The sequence below is a fragment of the Antechinus flavipes genome, chromosome 4 (assembly GCF_016432865.1).
Source record: "Antechinus flavipes isolate AdamAnt ecotype Samford, QLD, Australia chromosome 4, AdamAnt_v2, whole genome shotgun sequence".
NCBI classification, from domain to species: Eukaryota; Metazoa; Chordata; class Mammalia; order Dasyuromorphia; family Dasyuridae; genus Antechinus; species Antechinus flavipes.
In genome coordinates, this window is record NC_067401.1 from 112,319,881 (window position 1) to 112,341,546 (window position 21,666).

Consider the following 21,666-nt stretch of genomic DNA (forward strand, 5'->3'; position numbering starts at 1 on the left):
CTAGGGTGAGTAAACAGATGAATAAACAAATTAGAACAGGTTTTTGTCATCAAAATAGTTAAAAGAGGAAAGCTATGAAAACTTTCTCCCTCAAGATGTGGTGGCATCCAATTGTCTATTTTGATTAGTTGTAAACCCTCTGAAGGCAAGAAGCAAAATAGATGACGTTTGGAAAATTATATTTTGTCATCTTTCCTTGGCTGTGTTTATTTCAGTGATTGAGAACCAAAGGAATATGATTCATATCTATTTTTTCCTATTAAAAATAGGATTGGAAGTTTATTCATCTTTTTTTGCTCATTAGGTTCCTGTACCTCAACTCAGGCCTTTGCCATCACAAAAATGCTGCTTCCTGAGACCCTCATGCTCTGTCATGTACAGTTTAGTAATACAATGCTAGACATTCCAGCCAGCAAAGTTTTCCATGTTCATTCAAATTTTAGCATTGATAAAGGTAAGCTTTGCCAATAATAGTAAATTTTCCTCTTCTGTTCAGTTCTTCATAGTTAACCCTTCCTTATTGAATAGAAACTACAGTGTTCCCCAGTATCATCTGAGATATAGCAGCTAGCATAACATTCAACTAACATTTTCATCAAGAGCCTACTTTGGAACCATAATACACATTATTCATATTTAAACTCTGAAGTCTGTCATCCAAGTTCCTTGTGCTTATTGCCACCTCTGTCCCACTAACCTTCAAAAACAATTACTGGTTCTAATGTCCTTGCCTTTGTACATGCTGCTCTTGTCTGTTTTTGCTCCTTTCCATTAATCCATAGCACTCATTTTCTTCAAAAATGAATTCATTTCAACAAGTGTTTGCTAAGCACACATAACCATTGAAGGAGAAACAGAGAAATTAAATATAGCTGGATAGCACAATGAATATAGGGCTATGCCTAAAATCAGGAAATCCTCAAATCCAACCTCAGACGCATGCTATGTGACTCTGCCTCACCAGCACAATGCCCTTGGCACAAAATAGGTACTATATAAATGCTTATTTCCTTCTCCTATTCCTCATGTGCTATGGTATGTATGTATGTATGTACACACACATACATATACATATAAAGATATATGGACATATATGATACCCATAATACTATTGAAAAGCAATATATGATTAAGTGCCAAAATGAGTGATATAGCTAGTAAGTGCTTGAGGAACTGGAAGAGAGAAAAAAAATCATATTGAAATTGGCATCTTCTTAGATGATGTCTGAAAATGAAATTTGCATTTCTTAACCTGCCTTAAAATACAGGAGTACCAAACTAGTTCCTGGATAGGAATGGAGGGCAACAAAAGCTGATAAGAATATATTACTTCAAATTTTTCAATCTCATTGGAAGGACTTTCAAAATTTCTAATTGGCTTTTGGAAGAAAAATGCCTATGTACTTTCACCAAGCTAGATACTATAGAGTAGGTAAGATAAAGAAAGAATAGTAAAAATAAAGAGAATGCTGAGTACAAATTAAAATATAATTTTCTCTCTTTATTTTTCTTGCTTATTTTTGGAAATCTGGCTAATATGGAAATAAGCTTTGCATGCTTTCACATATAGAATTGATATATTGCTTGCCTTCCCAGTGGGTATGGAAGTGGAGGCAAGGAGAGAATTTGGAACTCAAAATTTAAAAAAAAAGAATGTTTTAAATAAATAATATATATAATATATAACATATATATCATATGTAATATATATAATATATAATATATAATATATGGTTTTTTTTTTAAGAAACAGTAAGATTAATAGTCAGGACATCCAGAATTTCATAAGAAACAAAACTCAAGAAAGTATCCTGCATAATGAAACCTGAGGCTTCAAATATCCATATACAGATGATCAAAGTTTAAACAAGCAAGATCTCTGAGTCAGAGATCTCAATGCAAGGAGCCCAATTTGACCTAAAAGATATCAATGAGACTAAGTGGGAAGAAACTCATGACCATGTATGGTTCTGGGAGGGGGTATACCTTGTCCAAAAGAAATAGAAATAGGATAAGGGTATTTGAGCAACATTATCAATTAAAAACGATGGATAACATTTGTGTCAATATCAGTAGAGAAAGAAACAGAAGCAATTTTATCATAGCATATTACAGATCACCTAGACAAAAAGAAGAAATAAAAATAAGGATCTTGGGATCCTAAAATGGAGACCTGATCTAGTAGTGGTGGAGACTTCATCATTCTGGATATCTGTTGGAGCTCTCTTTCTTTCAAAAGTTAGCAACTTCTTAATTGCCCTAAATCATAATTTTATCCTTCAAAAGATGGAGCAGTCAACAAGGGAAAATTTTGTTCTATATCCGATTCTCAGTAAGAAGAATGGAAACAATGAAAATCTTAGAAAGGAAGTAACCACCCCTCTTAGAGTTTGTGCTAGCAGAGAAGAGGAAATCCAGGAATAACCTGACATGGACTGTAGATTTTAGGATGGTAGATTTCAAAGGATTCAGAGAAAAAAAAAAGATTTCTTTGAACTAAAATTCTACAGGGGAAATAAACCCAGGTGAGATGGGAAACTCTAAAAGAATGAAATTATGATGTCACAAAAAGAAACCTTTTAATTGACAAGGAAAAACAGGAGGCTAACAATAAGAGAAGAGTAATGTGAGAGCAAGACATTCTTTTGTAAAAATAATGTTGAGTGCTGAAATTCATGAGCACCTCCAGCTAATGAGGAAAATGAAGAAAAACAAAAAAAAAATCTTTAGAGGGGGTAAAGGGGGAAAAAACTTGTTGCTTGAGTGGAATGATAAATAAGTCACAATAGAGTAGCTTATTTATTTTGCTTCTTTTTGCATTAAGCTACCATTTATGAGTTTGAGTCACCTGGCTCAGATTAATTCTGACCTTAGTCACAAAAAACTGGCAGATGTGAATACTAAGTCAGTATTAGTGATATTAGAAAGATCATATAAAACAATAGAAGTATTTCAGGACTCTGGAAGACCAAATGTCCCCTCCCTCTTCAGAAGAGTAAAAACTATAATCTGGCAGACAACTTCAGTTGCTAGAAAATTCTAGACCAGATCATCAAGAAGACAACTATCAAACATTTAGAAAAGACAATGATGATCCCAAAGAAACATTATGGCTTTATCAAGAACAAGACATTCTAGATTAACCTATTTTCCATTTTCAAACTGCTAGATCAAGGCATACTGTAGATACCATTTGGCTAGGTTTTTAGCAAAATATTTGTAACACTATCTCATGCTATTCTAATGGGGAAAATGGAGAGATGTGGGAGGACAATTTGATAGATTCAGGAACTGATTGAATGATTAGACTCAAATAGTTAATGTTCAGTCTTACCTTGGAATAATGATCCATTCTTGATCCTGTTCTGTTTGTTTTTGATGACTTGGAGAAAGGTATAGATATATCAGCTGGGAACGATAGCTAATACAGTGAGTTAAATAGTTAGGCTTCATGTAACTTCCCATTTTGAAATAACAGAGCATTGAATTGAATCCAATAAAATAAATTTAATAAGAATAAAAGTTGATTCCTGTGTTCAAAATGGAACAAGGATAGTTAGAAGTTTTTGTGATAAAGATCTGAGTCAATCATAAATGTCAGTAATAAACATTTCTAAACAGCTAACATATATCAAACACTGTGTTAACTCCTGGGGATGCAAAGAAAGGCAAAAGGATGTTTGTCCTTAATGAACTCACATTCTAATGGGAGAGACAATGAGCACACACTTACATAGTTTCAAGATATAGTATAAATAGAAAGTAATTTCTGAAGCAAGGCACTAGCAGTTAGGGCAACCAGGAAAACCCTCTGTATAAGATGGGATTTAAGTAAACAAAGGAACCCAGAGAAGCCAGGAGGCAGAGATCAGAAAGGAAAGGTTTGCAGGCCTGAGTGAAAGCAGAATCAGGAGATGGAGAGTTATGGATTACAAACTCAGTATAGGTCAGAAAAATTAATATGATCTTGACTTGCAATAACAGAGGCTTAACTTCAGGAATTAAGAGATTTTTGTATCCTTTAATTATTTGTCCATTAGATATTGATTTTTTTTTGTCCAGATAGGCTTTTTATCAATTCCCTACAAATTATTTTATTTGTCAAAACTAATTTTTTCATTAAGTTTTTTTTAAATAACTTTTTATTAACAGAACTCATGCCAGGGTAATTTTTTACAGCATTATCCCTTGCATTCACTTCTGTTCCGATTTTTTCCCTCCCTCCCTCCACCCCCTTCCCCAGATGGCAAGCAGTCCTTTACATGTTGAATAGGTTACAGTATATCCTAGATACGATATATGTGTGCAGAACCGAATAGTTTTCTTGTTGCACAGGGAGAATTGAATTCAGAAGGTATAAATAATCCGGGAAGAAAAACAAAAATGCAAGCAGTTTATATTCATTTCCCAGTGTTCTTTCTTTGGGTGTAGCTGCTTCTGTCCATCCTTGATCAATTGAAACTGAATTAGCTCTGTTTATCGAAGAGATCCACTTCCATCAATATACATCCTCAAACAGTATCATTGTTGAGGTATATAATGATCTCCTGGTTCTGCTCATTTCACTTAGCATCAGTTCATGTAAGTCTCGCCAGTCCTCTCTGTATTCATTCTGTTGGTCATTCCTTACAGAACAATAACATTCCATAACATTCATATACCACAATTTATTCAGCCATTCTCCAACTGATGGGCATCCATTCATTTTCCAGCTGCTAGCCACTACAAACAGGGCTGCCACAAACATTTTGGCACATACAGGTCCCTTTCCCTTCTTTAGTATCTCTTTGGGGTATAAGCCCAGTAGAAACACTGCTGGATCAAAGGGTATGCACAGTTTGATAACTTTTTGAGCATAGTTCCAAATTGTTCTCCAGAATGGCTGGATGTGTTCACAATTCCACCAACAATGTATCAGTGTCCCTGTTTTCCCACATCCCCTCCAACATTCCACATTATCTTTCCCTGTCACTCTAGCCAATCTGACAGGTGTGTAGTGGTATCTCAGAGTTGTCTTAATTTGCATTTCTCTGATTAATAACGATTTGGAGCATCTTTTCATGTCTATAGATAGTTTCGATTTCTTCATCTAAGAATTGTCTGTTCATATCCTTTGACCATTTATCAATTGGAGAATGGCTTGATTTCTTATAAATTAGAGTCAATTCTCTATCTATTTTGGAAATGAGGCCTTTATCAGAACCTTTGATTGTAAAAATGTTTTCCCAGTTTATTGTTTCCCTTCTAATCTTGTCTGCATTTGTTTTGTTTGTACAAAAACTTTTCAATTTGATATAATCAAAATTTTCTATTTTGTGGTCAATAGTGATCTCTAGTTCTTCTTTGGTCATAAATTCCTCCCTCTTCCACAGGTCTGAGAGGTAAACTATCCTATGCTCTTCCAATTTATTTATAATCTCATTCTTTATGCCTATATGAACCCATTTTGACCTTATCTTGGTGTACGGTGTTAAGTGTGGGTCAATGCCTAGTTTCTGCCATACTAATTTCCAATTTTCCCAGCAATTTTTGTCAAATAGTGCATTCTTATCCCAGAAACTGGGATCTTTGGGTTTGTCAAACACTATATTATTAAAGTTATTGGCTTTTTTGTCCTTTGAACCTAACCTATTCCATTGATCAACTAGTCTATTTCTTAGCCAATACCAGATGGTTTTGGTAACTGCTGCTTTATAATATAATTTTAGATCTGGTACAGCTAGGCCACCTTCATTTGATTTTTTTTTCATTAATTCCCTTGAAATTCTTGACCTTTTGTTTTTCCATATGAACTTTGTTGTTATTTTTTCTAGTTCATCAAAGTAGTTTTTTGGGAGTCTGATTGGTATAGCGCTAAATAAATAGATTAATTTAGGTAGTATTGTCATCTTTATTATATTTGCTCGCCCAATCCAAGAGCATTTAATATTTTTCCAGTTGATTAGATCAGACTTAATTTGTGTAGAAAGTGTTTTGTAATTTTGCTCATAAAGTTTCTGATTTTCCCTTGGCAGATAGATTCCTAAATATTTTATACAATCAGTAGTTACTGTAAATGGAATTTCTTTTTGTAACTCTAAATGTTGGGTTTTGTTAGTGATATATAAGAATGCTGATGACTTATGTGGGTTTATTTTTTCATTAAGTTTTAACAAACATTTCAAAAAAAGATTCAACAAATAAATATTGCAACAAATATTTATTAAATAGTTAACTATGGGCAAAAGTATTTTGCTACCTTCTGAGCAGAAATCCAAAACTCAAATAAGAAACTGACTTGAGTTTAAAATAACTACAATAAGTAACCTATACTAAATTAATCAGAGAAGTACAAAATAAAGTAATAAATGAGGTCTGAGGGGAATGCAGGGAAGTTTTCATGAAGGAAATGGTATTTAAATTGGAATTTTAAAGAATCAATCAAAAAGCATTTTAAGGACCTACTTTTTGTCAAGTTCTGTGCTAAATACTGGGGAAACAAAGGCAAAAATGAAACAATCCCTGCCTTCAAGCTCCTTTAGTTCTATCAGGAGAAACAATACATATATAGATAGGCATCTGATGGAAAGATCCTAGCATTTGGAAAATCAGAAAAGGCCTCAGATGAGCTGGATTTAGAAGGAAACTGTCAATTTCCTGAGAGGCAGACATAAGAAAATCCTCATGCCCAATGAGAGCCTGTCTGTAATAAGGTATGAAAGGAGAGGGTATGGTCAACTCTTCTTTGTTCATTTCAAATAAAACTGAGATTCTTCTGATATTCATTCCTCTACTACTCCTTCTATGTTTGTGTATTCTGCTCATATACCCCAGTTATAAGAAAGAGCATGATTTTGTTTTCTTTCTCGTTTTCCCCTTTTTGATCTGATTTTTCTTGTGCCGCATGATAATTGTGGAAATACATACAGAGGAATTTTACATGTTTAACACATATTGAATTGCTTACTATCTAGGAGAAGGGAGCAGGAGGAAGGGAGGAAGAAAAAAAAATGGAACTTTTCCAGTAGTAAATGTTGAAAATTACTTGTGCATGTATTTTGAAAATAAAAAGCTTTTTTAAAAAAATTAAGAGCGAGCATGTTTTATCCTCTTCTACCTTTTCTATAGATTAGTGTATTCCTTTTTGCCCCCCTTTCTTCTCTTAACCCCTCTCTAACCCTATAGTACCACATCAGTCATCTTTTCACCCTATGCTTTTCTTATTTAATTCCATTAGTAATCCTTTGAAGACAGTGAGATTCTAAAGAGATATTTGTTTCTTCCCCCTCAATAGGTCAGCACCGCATCATCATGCAGTCCTTGCAGTTGTTCCAGTGAATTGATCTTTCTACATTTTAAAGTTCTTGCTCAATTCTGATCTTTTCATCAGAAATATATAAAAGTTCCCCATTACATTTAAGACCTATTTTTCCCCTAGTAAGATTATACTTGGCTTTACAGGTAAACTATTCTTGATTTTAAGTCTCTATCTTTTGCCTTTTAGAATATTATATTCCTTGATTACCTCTTGCATTGATAGTAGAAACTGTGAGGTCTTGTGTGATCCTAACTAGTTTCTTGGTACTTGAATTGTTTCTTTTCTGCATATTTGCAATATTTTTTTTCTTTGATGTAGATTTGATCCAGATTTTTGCTGTCATATTCCTGGAATTTTTCCTTTTGGGTTTTATTTTGGAAGGTTATTGGTAAATTTTTTTTTCCACTTTGCCCTTCATCCATTCAGCTGGTTGGTCCCTGGAGCTTTCTAATAGGGGCAGGGAAGGAATTTCTACTTGCTACCTCTAGACACAGAGATTCACCATCTCTAGTCGTAGTATAAGGCTACTGATTTGTTTACCTGAGTTGACTCTAGCTTTGCTAAAAGCCCCTTCTGACTTTTTGTGCAGTTGTGGAGTAGAAGTTATTTATTGTGTTTCTTGATCACTATTCTGTCTGATGCAAATCTTAGAGTTTTGCTAAAGTACCTGTGTAGGGCTTGGAAATCTGATACAATTCATGCAACCATCTTGACTGGGAGCATACACCATGCATTCTGCTAACCAAGTGCTGCTAACACCATAGGTCGCCAGTTTGATGGCTTTATCAGAATATTTGTTGCATATGTTCAAGTTTTCCCAACAGATACAGTATCCCCCATTCCTCACCAAATGTTGCTCTCCTCCAAGTTCTTAGACTTCCCACTGCTCTTTCAGGCTTGTGGGCAGTGCAGTTGCCCTGTCCCCAATTCATTATTGCTTTAGGGGAATTATTTAGATTATTAAATAGATTATTAAAATGATGGAACTCTCAATTTGACTCATCTTACCTCACATTTGGAATATGTCTTTCACTCTATCCAACTCTGTAGATGATATCACTCTATAGGCTAACACACTGGATCCACAGTTCTGGAAACATTAAAATCAAAAGTGCCTTTTTCCCTGGCACACAGTCCAAGGCTGTCAGTCTACTACTTTGTGATCTCATGCACCATCTGTGTAACTTTCTGGGCCAAAGTATCTTTCCCTGAATCCCATTATATGTTGTCTTTTTCCTCTCAGAATGTTTTCACAATATTTGTAACCCCATTACTTGCTACACAGTGCCTGGTACATAGTAAATGTGCAATAAATTATCAGCTGTGCACCATCCAGCTGCCCAGCAACAGGGAACAAGAAGAAATGAATATTGTATGTATGCTACCATGAGTTTGATTTAGCTTATTTTCCTTTTTTCCTTTTTTGAGAGGCAATTGGGATTAAGTGACTTGCCCCCAAGATCACACTGAGGCCAGATTTGAATTCAGATTCTCCTGACTCTAGGGCTAGATAGAGCTGTATTCACTGTACCATCCAGCTGCCCCAACTGTTTTTCTAAGTTATAAGAAGGAGTTTAGTGATAGGGACAAGGGTTGAATATCAGAAAATAAACAAACTTTTTTTTAAGAAAAAAAATTCTCTGTTGGTGTCTTTCAAATTAAAAAATGTTGCCCAGATTTGGACTGACAACCAATTAAATTAATTTACCTGTAAGTTTTTCTTGAAAAGGTATTGCAGATGGATACTGTACTCAGTTCAGAATTGATTAAGAGGAAGAGATTTTTGGAAAATGTGCAGCATTTTCAGTGATCTCTTTTATACACCAAAAAAAATTAAAGTATCAGTATTGTCATTTTTCTGTATATAGCTATGAACCCCAAGCCATCAGAATCTCATTTTGAATAAAAATTTCAGGTAACCCAAAGGGCAGTGAGAAAACTGTACATTGAATGAGGTAAGAGGCCAGATTGCAAAATTTAGAAGTGAACTAAAGGAGATGAAGCAGAGCCTTTTTTTTTAACCTTTTAAAAAGTTCTGCTGAAAGATAGAGAGATGAAAAATAGAAAACAATAGAAAAAAAGTTATTGAGGATTTCTTTCTTAAAGATAGGGGAGGCTTGGGAGATTTGCTACTGAAAAGGGAATGAATTGATAAGAGTTTGAAAAAAAAAAAAGAGAGAATGACACTGGGAGCAATCTGCTAATGAAGATGGGAAGATATAAAATCAAAGATTTTGCAGGCAAAAGAGGTGACCTTGGCAAAGAGAAGAGCTCTAGGATCTAATGAAGATTTGGAATGGATACTGGTGATATGATAGGCTGTAAAAGCCCAGTTAAAATTAGATTATATAAATTTTCACTAGATTCAGCACAATTTGTTCACTTTCTCTAACTTCTGTTTGGTAACTAGTAAGCAAGAGCAAAAAAGGCAGATGGTGAGAGTAATATAGGGATGGTATTTCCTAGAATACGGGGGGAAAAAATCTCACGAAATCAGGTGTCAGTGGATAGTGGTCTACAGTAATGAAAGGAATCAATAAGTCAAGAAATACACCACTGTTGAATTATGAAATACACCACTTTGGAAGAAACCATGGCTAGCACTTCATAACTGATTGAATATCAGGGCAAAGCAAAGTAATGAGTCAAAATTATTGAAGTTTGGAACCTGCCTCACTCAAGTGTGATAGTTCTGTCAATGGACAGAAGTTAGTAGGATGAGCTAGAGAGAAAAAAATAGTCCATTAAAATCCCTTTCAAGTTGATTACCTTTCTTAAATAAGCCAATTTAGTACCTGACTCTTCTCTTCCATTAGCCCCCAACATTCTCAATTTGTATTAGTCTGTACTTGTTGATGTGTTTCTTTTCATATGTCTGTATTCTGTGTCTGGCCTAGGAAATAGGAAATCAACACTGATTTAGTTTTCATTTCCTCCAGTTACCCCTCCTTTCCCTACATGTATAACCTGCTGGATCTTCCTGCTAAGTGTTTCCCTCTCTCTGTAGGGGTTTATGTCTGCCTAATCACGGTCCGGCCCCAGACTGAGGAGCTTCTTCAGGCCCTGAGTGTGGCTGACACCTCCGTCTATGGGTGGGCCACACTCATCAGCGAGCGTAGCAAGAGTGGCATGCAAAGGATCCTCATTCCCTTCATCCCTGCATTTTACATCAACCAGACAGAACTGATTCTTAGCAGCAAACAAGAGATCGGAGAGATAAGGGTTCTGGGAGTGGACAGAGTATTAGAGAAACTGGAGGTACGTTTTAGGATGAGCTGAAAAGACGGAAACATAAGTTTAAAAAATAAGGCCTATATTCTTAGTCAGATGGCAAAAGGGATTCATGAAAATCATAACCTTCTGTTTTGGAATCCTGCAATTTAAGGATATGAAGGATGTGAAAATTGGAAGTGTCAACTCTACTATGTCATTGTTTTCACTTATGTCTGACTTTATGACCCTATTTGGGGTTTGCTTGGTAGAGATACTAGAGCAGTTAGCCATTTTTGCCTCTGGATCATTTTACAGATGAGGAAACTGAGGTAAACAAGGTTGAATGACTTGCTCAGGGTCACACAGCTAGTAAGTAAATGAACAGATTTGAACTTGAGAAGTTGGGTCTCCCTGCCTCCAGACCAGTATTCTATCCTTCATATTACATAGCTGCCCACATATTCTACCATAGACATATATAAATGATTTTAAAGGGTTGAAAAGAAATGCTAAAATACATTTCTTCCCAAATATGAGAAACCTGAGGAAATTAAGGTTCTTAAGCAGCAAACAGTAGTGAACTGATTGTTCTTCATCTTCACAGAGATCGGAATAAAATTGAATTAGAGTAGTTAAGATTAAACAGAAAGAATTCCCTTCCTTGTATTTACTGAAAAGAAATTGTCTATTCCTCCTTAGAGATCTTTGAGTGGGTTAGCCCTGTACCATCTTATTGTTTTTTAGGCAGAATAATACCTGAAGGCAAAGGAAGGCTTGAATGAGATGGACTTTAGAGAGTTTTTCCATTGCCGACTCATCACTGGTACATGAAACTTAGAATTTACCAGAATTTTTGCTAAGATTTTTGAAGCTCATTTTAAACACTTTCATTCTCTGAGCACTAGCACATGATACTTCTAATAATCACAAGTCTCAACAATCTATTACAATCAGCACTTTGGAGCCATTTAACATTTTTTAATTTTAAAAAATCTGTTTCTTTTCAGTCTTGCAAACATTCCGATAGGCTGGGTCTTCCTTCTTCAATTTTTCACCACATAAATGAAGACAGGAATTATTCTTCCCATTTTATAAAAGGAGAGAAAAGTAGATTAGGTGACCTATTTGTTTCACTAGTACATATAAAACTCCTTCTATTAAATAGTCAGATGCCATGCTTAATCTAATACCCACTTCACTTCTTCCACTTACTTCTCTTTTACATCCCCCAGCATGTCCTTGCTCCATTTTTTATCACTTCCACTATCCTTTGTTTACATGTTGATTCCCTTCAGCTAACTATAATGGAAAGAATTTGAAAAGAATGGAGTTGATTATATTAAATTTAAAAGGTTTTGCAGAAACAAAGCACATGTAATCAAGATTAGAAGGAAAGCAAAAATCTGAGAAATAACTTTTATAGCAAGTATCTCTGATAAAGGCCTTATTTCTCAAACATGTACAGAACCTAAGTCAAATTTATAAGAAGTCATTCTCTAGTTGATAAAATTTTTAATTATTTTTTTCAAATGAAGGTCAGCCTTCTCTCTACTTCCTTGACTTCCCCTGCCTCCCTCTTCAGAAAGCAAAACAAAACCCCGTTACAGACATATATAATCAAACAAAAAAAATTTCCACATTGAGCTATATTTACTCTTGAATGAATAGCATAGTGGTAACATATTATGGTTGATTGTTGTATTGATAAGAGTCCTTAAGACTTTAAAAATCATTTATCTTTATTATAATGTTGTTGAATAAATTGTCCTCTTGGTTCTACTCATTTAATTCTGCATCAGTTCTTGTAATTCTTTGCTAGTTTCTTTGGAATGCTATTCCCTTCCATTTTCTGTGGCACATAAGTATTACATCACATTCCATATGCCATATACCACAAACATCATAATTTGTTCAACTACTCCCCAGTTGATGGGTACCCTCCCCCCAGTTTGTAAATCTTCTGCCATTTCAAAAAAGGACCACTATAAATATTTTTTGTACAAGTAGATCCCCCTTTCTTTGATCTCTTTGGGGTATACCTATAGTAAATAGTATCACTGGATTCAAGAGTGTACTTCCAAGTTGCTTTCCAGAGTGATCGGACTCTAGATCATGGCTCCTCTAGAATATTTGTCATTTTGACAGTTTTGATTAGGATATAAAGTGAAATCTCAACATTGTTTTAATTTGCTTTCCTCTAATTTTTAGTGATTTAGATCATCCAAATTAATAGTTTGGATTTCTTCCTCTGAAAACTGTATTTTCATAGTCATTTGGCTCTTTATCAATTAGGAATAACTCTTATGCCTATAAATTTGCATCAGTTCCTTAAGAAAGATTAAGTTTTAGTGCTATATCTCTAGAACAGGGATTCTTTCTTGTTTTTTTTTTTTACTTGTCAAAGATCCCTTTTGTCAGTTTCATGAAGCCTCTGATTAGAATAATGGTTTGTAACCTACATTCATAACTGAAAGAAATGCTAAAAGTTAATCAAAATAAAGATGTCATTTTTTCCCACCCAAGTTAACAGACCCTCTGAAATGAAACCCAAAGGGTCCATGGACCTCAGGTTAAGAACTCCACCTTTATAAGGTAATCTTGTTTGTTGCCTTTATTAGCTTATTTCTGTAGTCCTTTCCATAGCTAAATCCTGGTGTCTTATAAGTAGTGCTGGACTTCATCTTTGTTCTTCATCCTTTTGGGCTTTGGGTTTGAGTGAGAGGATTTTGTTTTGTTTTGGAGTGTGAGGTATCAGGAGTCAAAGCTTTTCAAAACTTACAATTTTTATCTGGCTGAGTCCTGTTCATGGGAAATTGAAGGCCTTTTTTCTCCAGCTCCTGTTCTGTTGGGGGAAAAAAAGACATGTTCATTCTGTATTCATCAAGTGTTCAATCCAAAGGCAAGTAGGGTTAGTGATCAGGATTTCACTAACTAGTTCCTAGTTTTCTGACCATTGCTAAGTCACCTATATTCTGGGCCTCAGTTTCCTTTCATGTAAAACTGGGTTAATACCTCATTCCTCCCAGGCTTGGTGTAAAAGTATTTTTCATACTGCAAATGTGATTTGTTACTCTCCTCAATACAGTGAATAACTGAGAACAAACTCAATATAAGTGTTCCCCTTTTACATGCTAGAAAGCTAACAGTTTTTAGTCTGTTATTGAGCCAGAGTTGGCTCCTGGGACTCCTTAGGATCCTCTTCCCTGCACTGCTGGGATGTGAAGAACATTGGAACATGAGATATTTCCCCTTCAAACAAGAGCTACTTTATTTTCTCTTCCAGGTCTTCCCAAGCTCCCCAGTCCTGGTCGTGTCTCCCCATAAGAGATCAACCCTCATTCCGGGCTTGGCCATCTACCCAGTTCAGGTTGTCAACTTTACATCACTCCAGCAGATGGCAGCCCTGGTCTTCATCAACATCTCCTGTGTGCTGACAGGCCAGAGAGAGGCTGTGCCAGTGAGGGCAGTGATAGAGAAGTCCAGCATGGGTGGTAATTTCCCACACTGTTCATGAAACTCCTCTTTCTAAAGCAGCTGAGGCCAAAATTTCCCTATCGTTCAGCAAAAGTGATCCCACTGCAGGTGGGAACAGGTTATTACCACTGTTATCCAGAGGCCACAGTGATAACCCAGCACTTCATGAAATGTCACCCTGCCTTCAAACCGTATACAAGTAATAAGGCTTCCTTCACTTATAAATTATTTTATTGGCTGCCTCCTCTAGCTCCAATCAGATCAGCACCTGTCTTCACTTAGTTATCCTACTTGATATTTATTTGCCTGACATAAATCTTTGTCTTTTTCTATGTTATTATTTACTATTTAAGGTAAAATGGAGTGCTGGGCCTAAAATCAGTAAAACCTGAGTTCACTTTGGCCTTCAACGCTTAATAGTTGTGTGACCCCCACACAAGTCCCTTAATCCTGTGTTTCCATTCCTCATCTTTAAAATGAGCAGAAATAGCAAAGGATCTCAATTATCTTTGCCAAACAAAACAAAACAAACAAAAACCCAAATTGGGTTACAAAGATGCCACAACTGAAACAACTGAACAAAGCACCCAGAGGAAGCTTTCTCTGTCCCTTATATTACCCAGCTCAGGAGTTTGATTGGGATGGTTCTATAGCCAAAGCCCAGCTTCCCAAGGCCAGGGAGTTAACCTAGTTGAGTTATGGACTCATTAGTAAAGAATAGGTTCAGATAGAGAAAAGGGACAGGAAGGGCTAAATCAGAGTCCATTTTACTTATTTTTGTATTCTCCCCTAAATATCTAACAGTGTTTCCCACATTAGATTCAATGTTTCTAGAATTGCACTCACACACATCCCCATGCTACCTTACCCTAATTACTAAGGAATGGATTATTTATTTTGTCTTTTAGAATGGATCAATTAGGTTAACTTACAGAAGTTACTGTGCATTAATGTGCTGAGGGAAATCCACTCTTTTCATCTATTTGGTTTTCAAACCAGATCTGAAACTAGTGAAAGCTAAGCTTAATTTCAACGATGTTTTTGTACACCTTAAACACAAACACCATTTACTAGGTAATAGGCTCCATATAGATTATTTATACCAACTCTTCTATTTTTAAAAATCTGATGTTTATTCCTTCAAAACATTTAGATCAATGTGAAGATTCAGGTGTTGTACAGCAACTGATTGAGTCTTATCAAATGCTTCTCTTTACCATGTTTGCTGTTCTTGCATCAACAGCTGTCATCTTCCTAGGTGAGTTAAATCAATGGATTAAACCTTATTCTTTTATTCCTCATTCAGATTGTTTGAAAATAGTCAAATTTCAGGGCAGCTAGATTGTACATGAATCGAGCGTGGGCTCTGAAATCAGGAGGAAATCCAGCCTCAGACACTTAACATATACTAGCTATATGACCCTGGGCAAGTCACTTAACCCCAATTGTCTTGAAAAGAAAATTACATCAAGTTTATGGAAGAGAGATATATCCCTACTGGTGGAGGGGATACCGCACATAAAGCACTGGCTGTCTTCTGGGAGACATGGAACCAGATGATTTTTGCTTTCCTCTACTACCCACATATAGTTTTGTCTCTGCTTATTGAGAGTGAATATTTTGTAGAATAGCTTTGTTATACTCAAAAACTGGATTTAAGATTATCTATTTTAGACCTATATACTAAAGCAACTTCCTAAGAATATGTTCAAGCATTTTTTAAGTACCTATATATACAGGAACAGAGGTAGAATAGCAGAGACTACCTTTTGAGTCCAGAAGACCCAGATTCAGGTCTTCCAGATCCTGAGTGTAGCGTCTCTTAACGCTATCCTAACCTTGTAGCTCCCCTTTGAGCTACTCTTAATGCCCATCTGTCGATGGCACAGCTAGGCCACATTCACCTGTCTTTGGGCACCAATGCGGATCCCACAGAGACAGACCAACCAGGAGGTAGGGGTGAAGCGAAAGAGAACTTTATTCTTAGCACATATTTATACCTCTCTGGGGGAAGGGAGAGGTCCTCTAGGAACCTGGCATAATGGGATTGGAGAAGGGAAAGGTGCTAGCCTTTGAGAGCACTGAGGAGGGAAACGTGGTCCCTGGGGTCAGATACTACTTCTTGGGGCTATGCCCCACCTCCATCTAGAACTCGCCTGCGCCTCAGTACCTCTCATCACTCAGGTTCTCCCACATGCCTTGAGCTTCTAGAGGCTTTTAAACCTTTACAGTGGGCTAAACTACTTTACTTTGAACCCCTGGAAGCCAGGGAGTTTTTTGCTTTTCTTGTGTCAGCACAGGGTCTGACAATAAGCATTTTTGATGACAGACTTTTTAAATTTTTAATAGTCTTTTTTCAGACCTATCCAAAGATAGTTTTCAGTATTTCATTCATCTCGTGCTCTAAATTTTTTTCCCCTCTCCCACCTCCCCAAGGTAATAAACAATAATAAGCAATAATAAGATGTAAGTGCCTCTTCTTTGAAGCTCCCTGGCATATAGCAAGTACACTTCATAAATGTTTTTTAATTCATCTTAGGTGGATCAAGGCATAGTTGGGAAATCCTAGATTATAATACTTTTTAGACCAAAAATTTGATATATTTTTAGTATTTTTGGTTACCTAATGCAGAGCATATTAAAGAATTCCCATCAGTGAATATCCGAAATAAAATTAAAAACCCTTATTTACATGTTAACACCAAAATCCCATTAAAATGTAAAATTCTAATTCAAGATTGTTTGCCTAAAATCACAGCCTGCAATCCCTCCTCCCAACACCCAACTATCACTTAAAACCTATTGACTAAAACTAAGGAGGCTGAATGTAAATCAATACATGCTGGGTTTGTTTTTTTTCTTTCTTTCTCCCATGGTTTTTCCCTCATGATTCATAAAGTAATGTGTATTAAAATTGAACTTACTAAAATTTACTCACTTCAAATTAAAAACCCCCAGTCAAACACTAAACTTGAAATTCTAAAAATAAAAGGAGAGATCAATAAAATTCAAAGTAAAAAAACTATTGAATTAATTAATAAAACTAAGAGTTGGTTCTATGAAAAAACCAACAAAATAGACAAACCCTTAGTAACTCTAAGGCAGGGGGAGGGATACTAAAAAGGGAGGGCTGTGAGAAGCAAATGGTGCTCACAAGCTTAATACTGGGAAGGGGGGTAAGGAGAAAGAAGGAAAAAAGCATAAACCGGGGTTAACAAGATGGCAAGTAATACAGAATTGGTCATTTTAACCATAAATGTGAACAGGGTAAACTCCCCCATAAAGAGGAAGAGGTTAGCAGAATGGATTAAAAGCCAGAATCCTACAATATGTTGTTTACAGGAAACACACCTGAAGCGGGGAGATACATGCAGGTTAAAGGTAAAAGGTTAGAGCAAAATCTACTATGCTTCAGGTGAAGTCAAAAAAGCAGGGGTAGCCATCCTGATCTCAGATCAAGCTAAAGCAAAAACTGATCTAATTAAAAGAGATAAGGAAGGGCACTATATCTTGCTAAAGGGTAGCATGGATAATGAAGCACTATCTATATTAAACATATGCACCAAGTGGTGTAGCATCTAAATTCTTAAAAGAGAAATTAAGAGAGCTGCAAGAAGAAATAGACAGCAAAACTATAATAGTGGGAGATCTCAACCTTGCACTCTCAGAATTAGATAAATCAAACCACAAAATAAATAAGAAAGAAGTCAAAGAGGTAAATAGAATACTAGAAAAGTTAGATATGATAGATCTCTGGAGAAAATGTAATGGAGACAGAAAGGAGTACACTTTCTTTTCAGCAGTTCATGGAACCTATACAAAAATTGACCATATATTAGGACATAAAAACCTCAAAACTCAAATGCAGTAAGGCAGAAATAGTAAATGCATCCTTTTCAAATCACGATCCAATGAAAATTACATTCAACAAAAAGCCAGGGGAAAGTAGACCAAAAAATAATTGGAAACTAAATAATCTCATACTAAAGAATGATTGGGTGAAACAGCAAATCATAGACATAATAACTTCACTCAAGAAAACGATAATAATGAGACATCATACCAAAATGTATGGGATGCAGCCAAAGCGGTAATAAGGGGAAATTTCATATCTCTAGAGGCCTATTTGTATAAAATAGAGAAAGAGGTCAATGAATTGGGCTTGCAACTAAAAATGCTAGAAAAGGAACAAATTAGTGTTTAAGGAGAGATTATAATTTACTCACTTCTACTTTTTCATTCTTCCAGCATACAATGCCTTCCTCAGCAGGGTACAGACGGTTCCAGTTGTGTATGTTCCAACCGCAGGAACACAATCAGGTAAAAATAATTTCTAGGATAACTAACTTCTTCAAAAATCATGCTTTTCAGTTGTCATCTTTTCTCTTTCTAGGTTATTCTTATCCTTGTTCAAATTCTCCATTTGGGAATCCACCACCTCCACTTGCTCCAAGCAGGCTGCAGTACTGGTTATGGAGTGTGAGACATTAATTTAATCTGGAAAAGGCCTGGCTACATTTAGAGTTGGGAGCATTACAACTCAGCTGAAGTATCATCTGCCTGCCTCTCATCCAGAGGCAATAGTAAAAACTCCAAATAAAGAAATCAAAACTGCTATTTGTGCTTTCTCCTGTTGACTATCTCCTGCTCCCCTCAAATCTACTTTCATTTCTAATTTATAGATAAGTTTATGAATCCAGGTAAGACAATGTTAAAGATTTTACCTAATATATTTAATTATTCTAGTAAAAGACATGAGATCAAGTGCACAAATGGGAAAGGATGCCACTGCCTTTCAAAACTTCTAGTCCTTAACATTTACTTTTTTTTTTCCTGAGGCAATTGGGATTAAGTGACTTGCTCAGGGTCACACAGGCAGCAAGTATTGAGTGTCTGGGGCCAAATTTGAACTCTGGTTCTCCTAACTTCAAGGCTGATATTCTATCCACTGAGCCAGCTAGCTGGCCCTTAACATTTATTCTTGATGGGTCCACCCTCACAACATTAAAAAGCAAGACAGTGAACAAAATTGTTATCAAAATTGTTTTATTTTTTACAATTTCTCATTCATCCCGAATCAGTCATTAGTGCTGCTTCCGTCTGAAGGAGCATCCTGGGAGAGAAATAGTAAACTGTTAGTTGTCATCTTAATTTATCTTAAGCAAAAAGATATTTACCCACTACAAGTCCTTTCAGGGGCAGCTACACCAGTGGGGGCAGTAGATGAAGTATTGGGCCTGACATCAGACTCATCTTCCCGAGTTCAAATCAGCTTCAGCTATTTAACTACCCATGTGACCTTGGTTTAGAACTTCATTTTCAGCTCCAGTTCATTAAAATGAAGAAAATGGCAAACCACTCTAATCTGCCAAATGAGGGCACCTCCCCCCCCAAAAAGAAAAAACAATCAGGCTAAACAGCAAGCCCCTTTTATCCATCTTTTTATACCCCAACTCAACCTCTTTTTCCAGCTTTGACCTAACTTCCCCACTCATTGAAGTTTCTTTATTCCCTTTCATTAAACAACTTAAGGTTCTCACAGAAGCCACAGGGTATAATTCTTTTCTTAACATCAAGAAAGTTTTGTAGTGATCAGTCATTTAGCTCACTATCACAAAATTCCTCAAAATCCACCTACTTCGGAAACCACCAGAACAAGTGGGGTCAGGCTTACCTTCTGTAAGTCTTGCCTTTCCTCCAGTAGGCTGACAGAGGACAGTGGAGCATCCGACACAGAGAACCACTGTTTGTGCGTGGCTGAAGACAGTGGTGATTTTATAGCATCCTGCAAAGCACAATTCAGGACTGAGACTCTGCCCTCAAAGTGGATGTATATTTCTTAAAAGCACGCAGACTACTCAAGGCCACGCCCCGCACGGCAAGGCCCTTAAAATTAAGTTTGGCGAGTTTTAAGGCAGAGACAAGTCACACCTCAATCCTGCCAACAAAACATCAATTAAGAAAACAGAAAAGGTCTGGAACCCGCAGCCCCAGTGTCGCCAACCAGCCCTCCCCCAAACTATCAGGCGGATCCTACTTCTGGACGCAGCCCTTTAAAAATCCGATTATCCCTCCGCGGACCTCCTCCCGCCCCCCACGGCCAACCTCCAGACTGGGGTGCGGTTCTCCGGGCTGGTTAGCATCTACACCCCACGGAACCACAACAAAGCTACACACACTGGGGGAGGGGGAGGCCGGGAGTGACCCGCGGGGGATAGGGGAGGGAGCCGGGCCGGAGCCCGCACGTGACCTCACCCGGGCACTTTACGTCCATGAAATATGAGTTGGGACTCTGCACCAGGCGCTTCTTCTTGTGTTTCCGCTTCTCCTCCTCGGGAGAGGGGTGCAAGAGATCTTTCGCGAGCTGTGAGGGGCGGAGAGGGACAAATTAGAGATCACCAGGAGGGAGGAGAAAGGCAGCGGCCGCCATGTCAGAGCCCCGTCTCCTCCTCCATGCACGGGGACCCGCTGCTCCCCCCGAAGCTAAGGTCCTGGGAAGGGCTGAAACCGGGGACCCTCCGCAGCCTGGAAATCATCTGGGGGAAGCAGAACACGGCAACTCACAGGCATATTGGCGCGTGGAGATCTTCACCGCCGGAAAAGAGCGAAAGCGGAAATTCTGCTCCTTTTATACGTCAGTAAGGCCGGAAGTGATGCAGAAGCCTGGCCGGGCCACCATCTTGAGGAGGTCATTAGTAACGGTGCCTGCCTATCTAATGAAAAGGTGGCGACCATGTGAGGAAGGTCCCAGAGAAGTCAGGGCGTCTCTACGGCGCCTTCCACGAAGGGTGGGCCTGTGACTTCTTAAAAGTCCTACCTGGTGCTCAAGGTAGTAGTTAACGAGTCTGCCTGTATCATTTGGCCCCCCGAAGAAGTCTCCTGAGTAGACCCCCCACAAACACATGGCTGCCCAGATCTAAGTCGATGAGCATGTTGGCGCCTACTCAGTGCCCGCTAGGGGGCAGCAGCGCTTAGAACGCCCGGCGACGATAAATTCTGTAAGGTTTCTGAAGGACCCTTAAGGAGCCCTGGAAAGGCTTCTTCTTGCAGGAGGTGGAATGGAACTTAAGCTGGGACTTGAGGACCTGAGAATTTGTACATATTCTGACATTTTTGGGGAGATTTTTATTTTTAAACCAAAGAAGCATAATCTCTTCTGATAGTGGGTTGATAACAGTTTAGTTCGGAGTTGTCAGAGATAGGTCCGCGGAGGGATAATTGGATTTTTAAAGGGCTGCGCCCAGAAGTGGGATCCGCCTGATAGTTTCGGGGAGGGCTGGTTGGCGACGCTGGGGCTGCGGGTTCCAGATAAGACGCTGGTCTTATGACAACTAAGGTATTTTGTATTGGTTGCAGCATCAGCTTGTTAGATCACAAAGAGCCACAATATATAAGGAAGATAATAAAGAATTTGTATTTCCATCATTTTGGGGTTTTCCCAGTTATATATGGCTGTTCCAAAGCATCAGTTAATTAAAATGTTTCATAAAATGGATCCAACCATTCTGGAGGACAATTTGGAACTATGTCCAAAGGAATATCAAACTATTCATACTCTTTGATTGTTCCTACTGGGATTACATCCTAAAGAGATTTTAAAGGAGGGAAAGGGACCCACATGGGCATTAATGTTTGTGGCAGTCCTGTTTGTAGGGGCAAGAAACTGGAAAATGAATGGATGC

The 21,666-nt window shown here is 37.4% G+C and overlaps 2 protein-coding genes across 2 annotated transcripts in view; one reads left to right on the top strand and one right to left on the bottom strand.

The window, feature by feature from the left end:
• The window catches only part of NUP210L (nucleoporin 210 like), a 142,075-nt gene extending 123,476 nt beyond the window's left edge, over positions 1-18,599 (top strand). The window contains exons 35-40 of the mRNA XM_051993986.1: positions 305-454; positions 10,305-10,555; positions 13,794-14,001; positions 15,138-15,242; positions 18,233-18,304; positions 18,378-18,599. Of these exons, the coding sequence (XP_051849946.1) occupies positions 305-454; positions 10,305-10,555; positions 13,794-14,001; positions 15,138-15,242; positions 18,233-18,304; positions 18,378-18,475 (884 nt within the window). The 3' untranslated portion in view covers positions 18,476-18,599. The remainder of the gene's footprint in view (positions 1-304; positions 455-10,304; positions 10,556-13,793; positions 14,002-15,137; positions 15,243-18,232; positions 18,305-18,377) is intronic.
• A 414-nt stretch (positions 18,600-19,013) lies between these two features.
• Positions 19,014-20,662, bottom strand: RPS27 (ribosomal protein S27). The gene is made up of 4 exons (XM_051993985.1): positions 20,549-20,662; positions 20,240-20,348; positions 19,659-19,769; positions 19,014-19,097 (listed from the first exon to the last, which is right to left on the bottom strand). Exons 1-4 carry the CDS (start codon positions 20,552-20,554, stop codon positions 19,069-19,071), a joined length of 255 nt encoding a protein of 84 aa, XP_051849945.1. The 5' UTR covers positions 20,555-20,662; the 3' UTR covers positions 19,014-19,068.
• Between the last annotated feature and the right edge of the window lie 1,004 nt (positions 20,663-21,666).

What these genes read in the sequence shown, in the direction of transcription:
- RPS27 (XM_051993985.1), bottom strand. An exon ending in CATGGACGTAAAGTGCCCGG is followed by an intron (nt 19,770 to 20,239) that starts GTGAGGTCACGT and finishes TGTGCTTTGCAG; the next exon opens with GATGCTATAAAATCACCACT. An exon ending in AAAGGCAAGACTTACAGAAG is followed by an intron (nt 19,098 to 19,658) that starts GTAAGCCTGACC and finishes TTTCTCTCCCAG; the next exon opens with GATGCTCCTTCAGACGGAAG.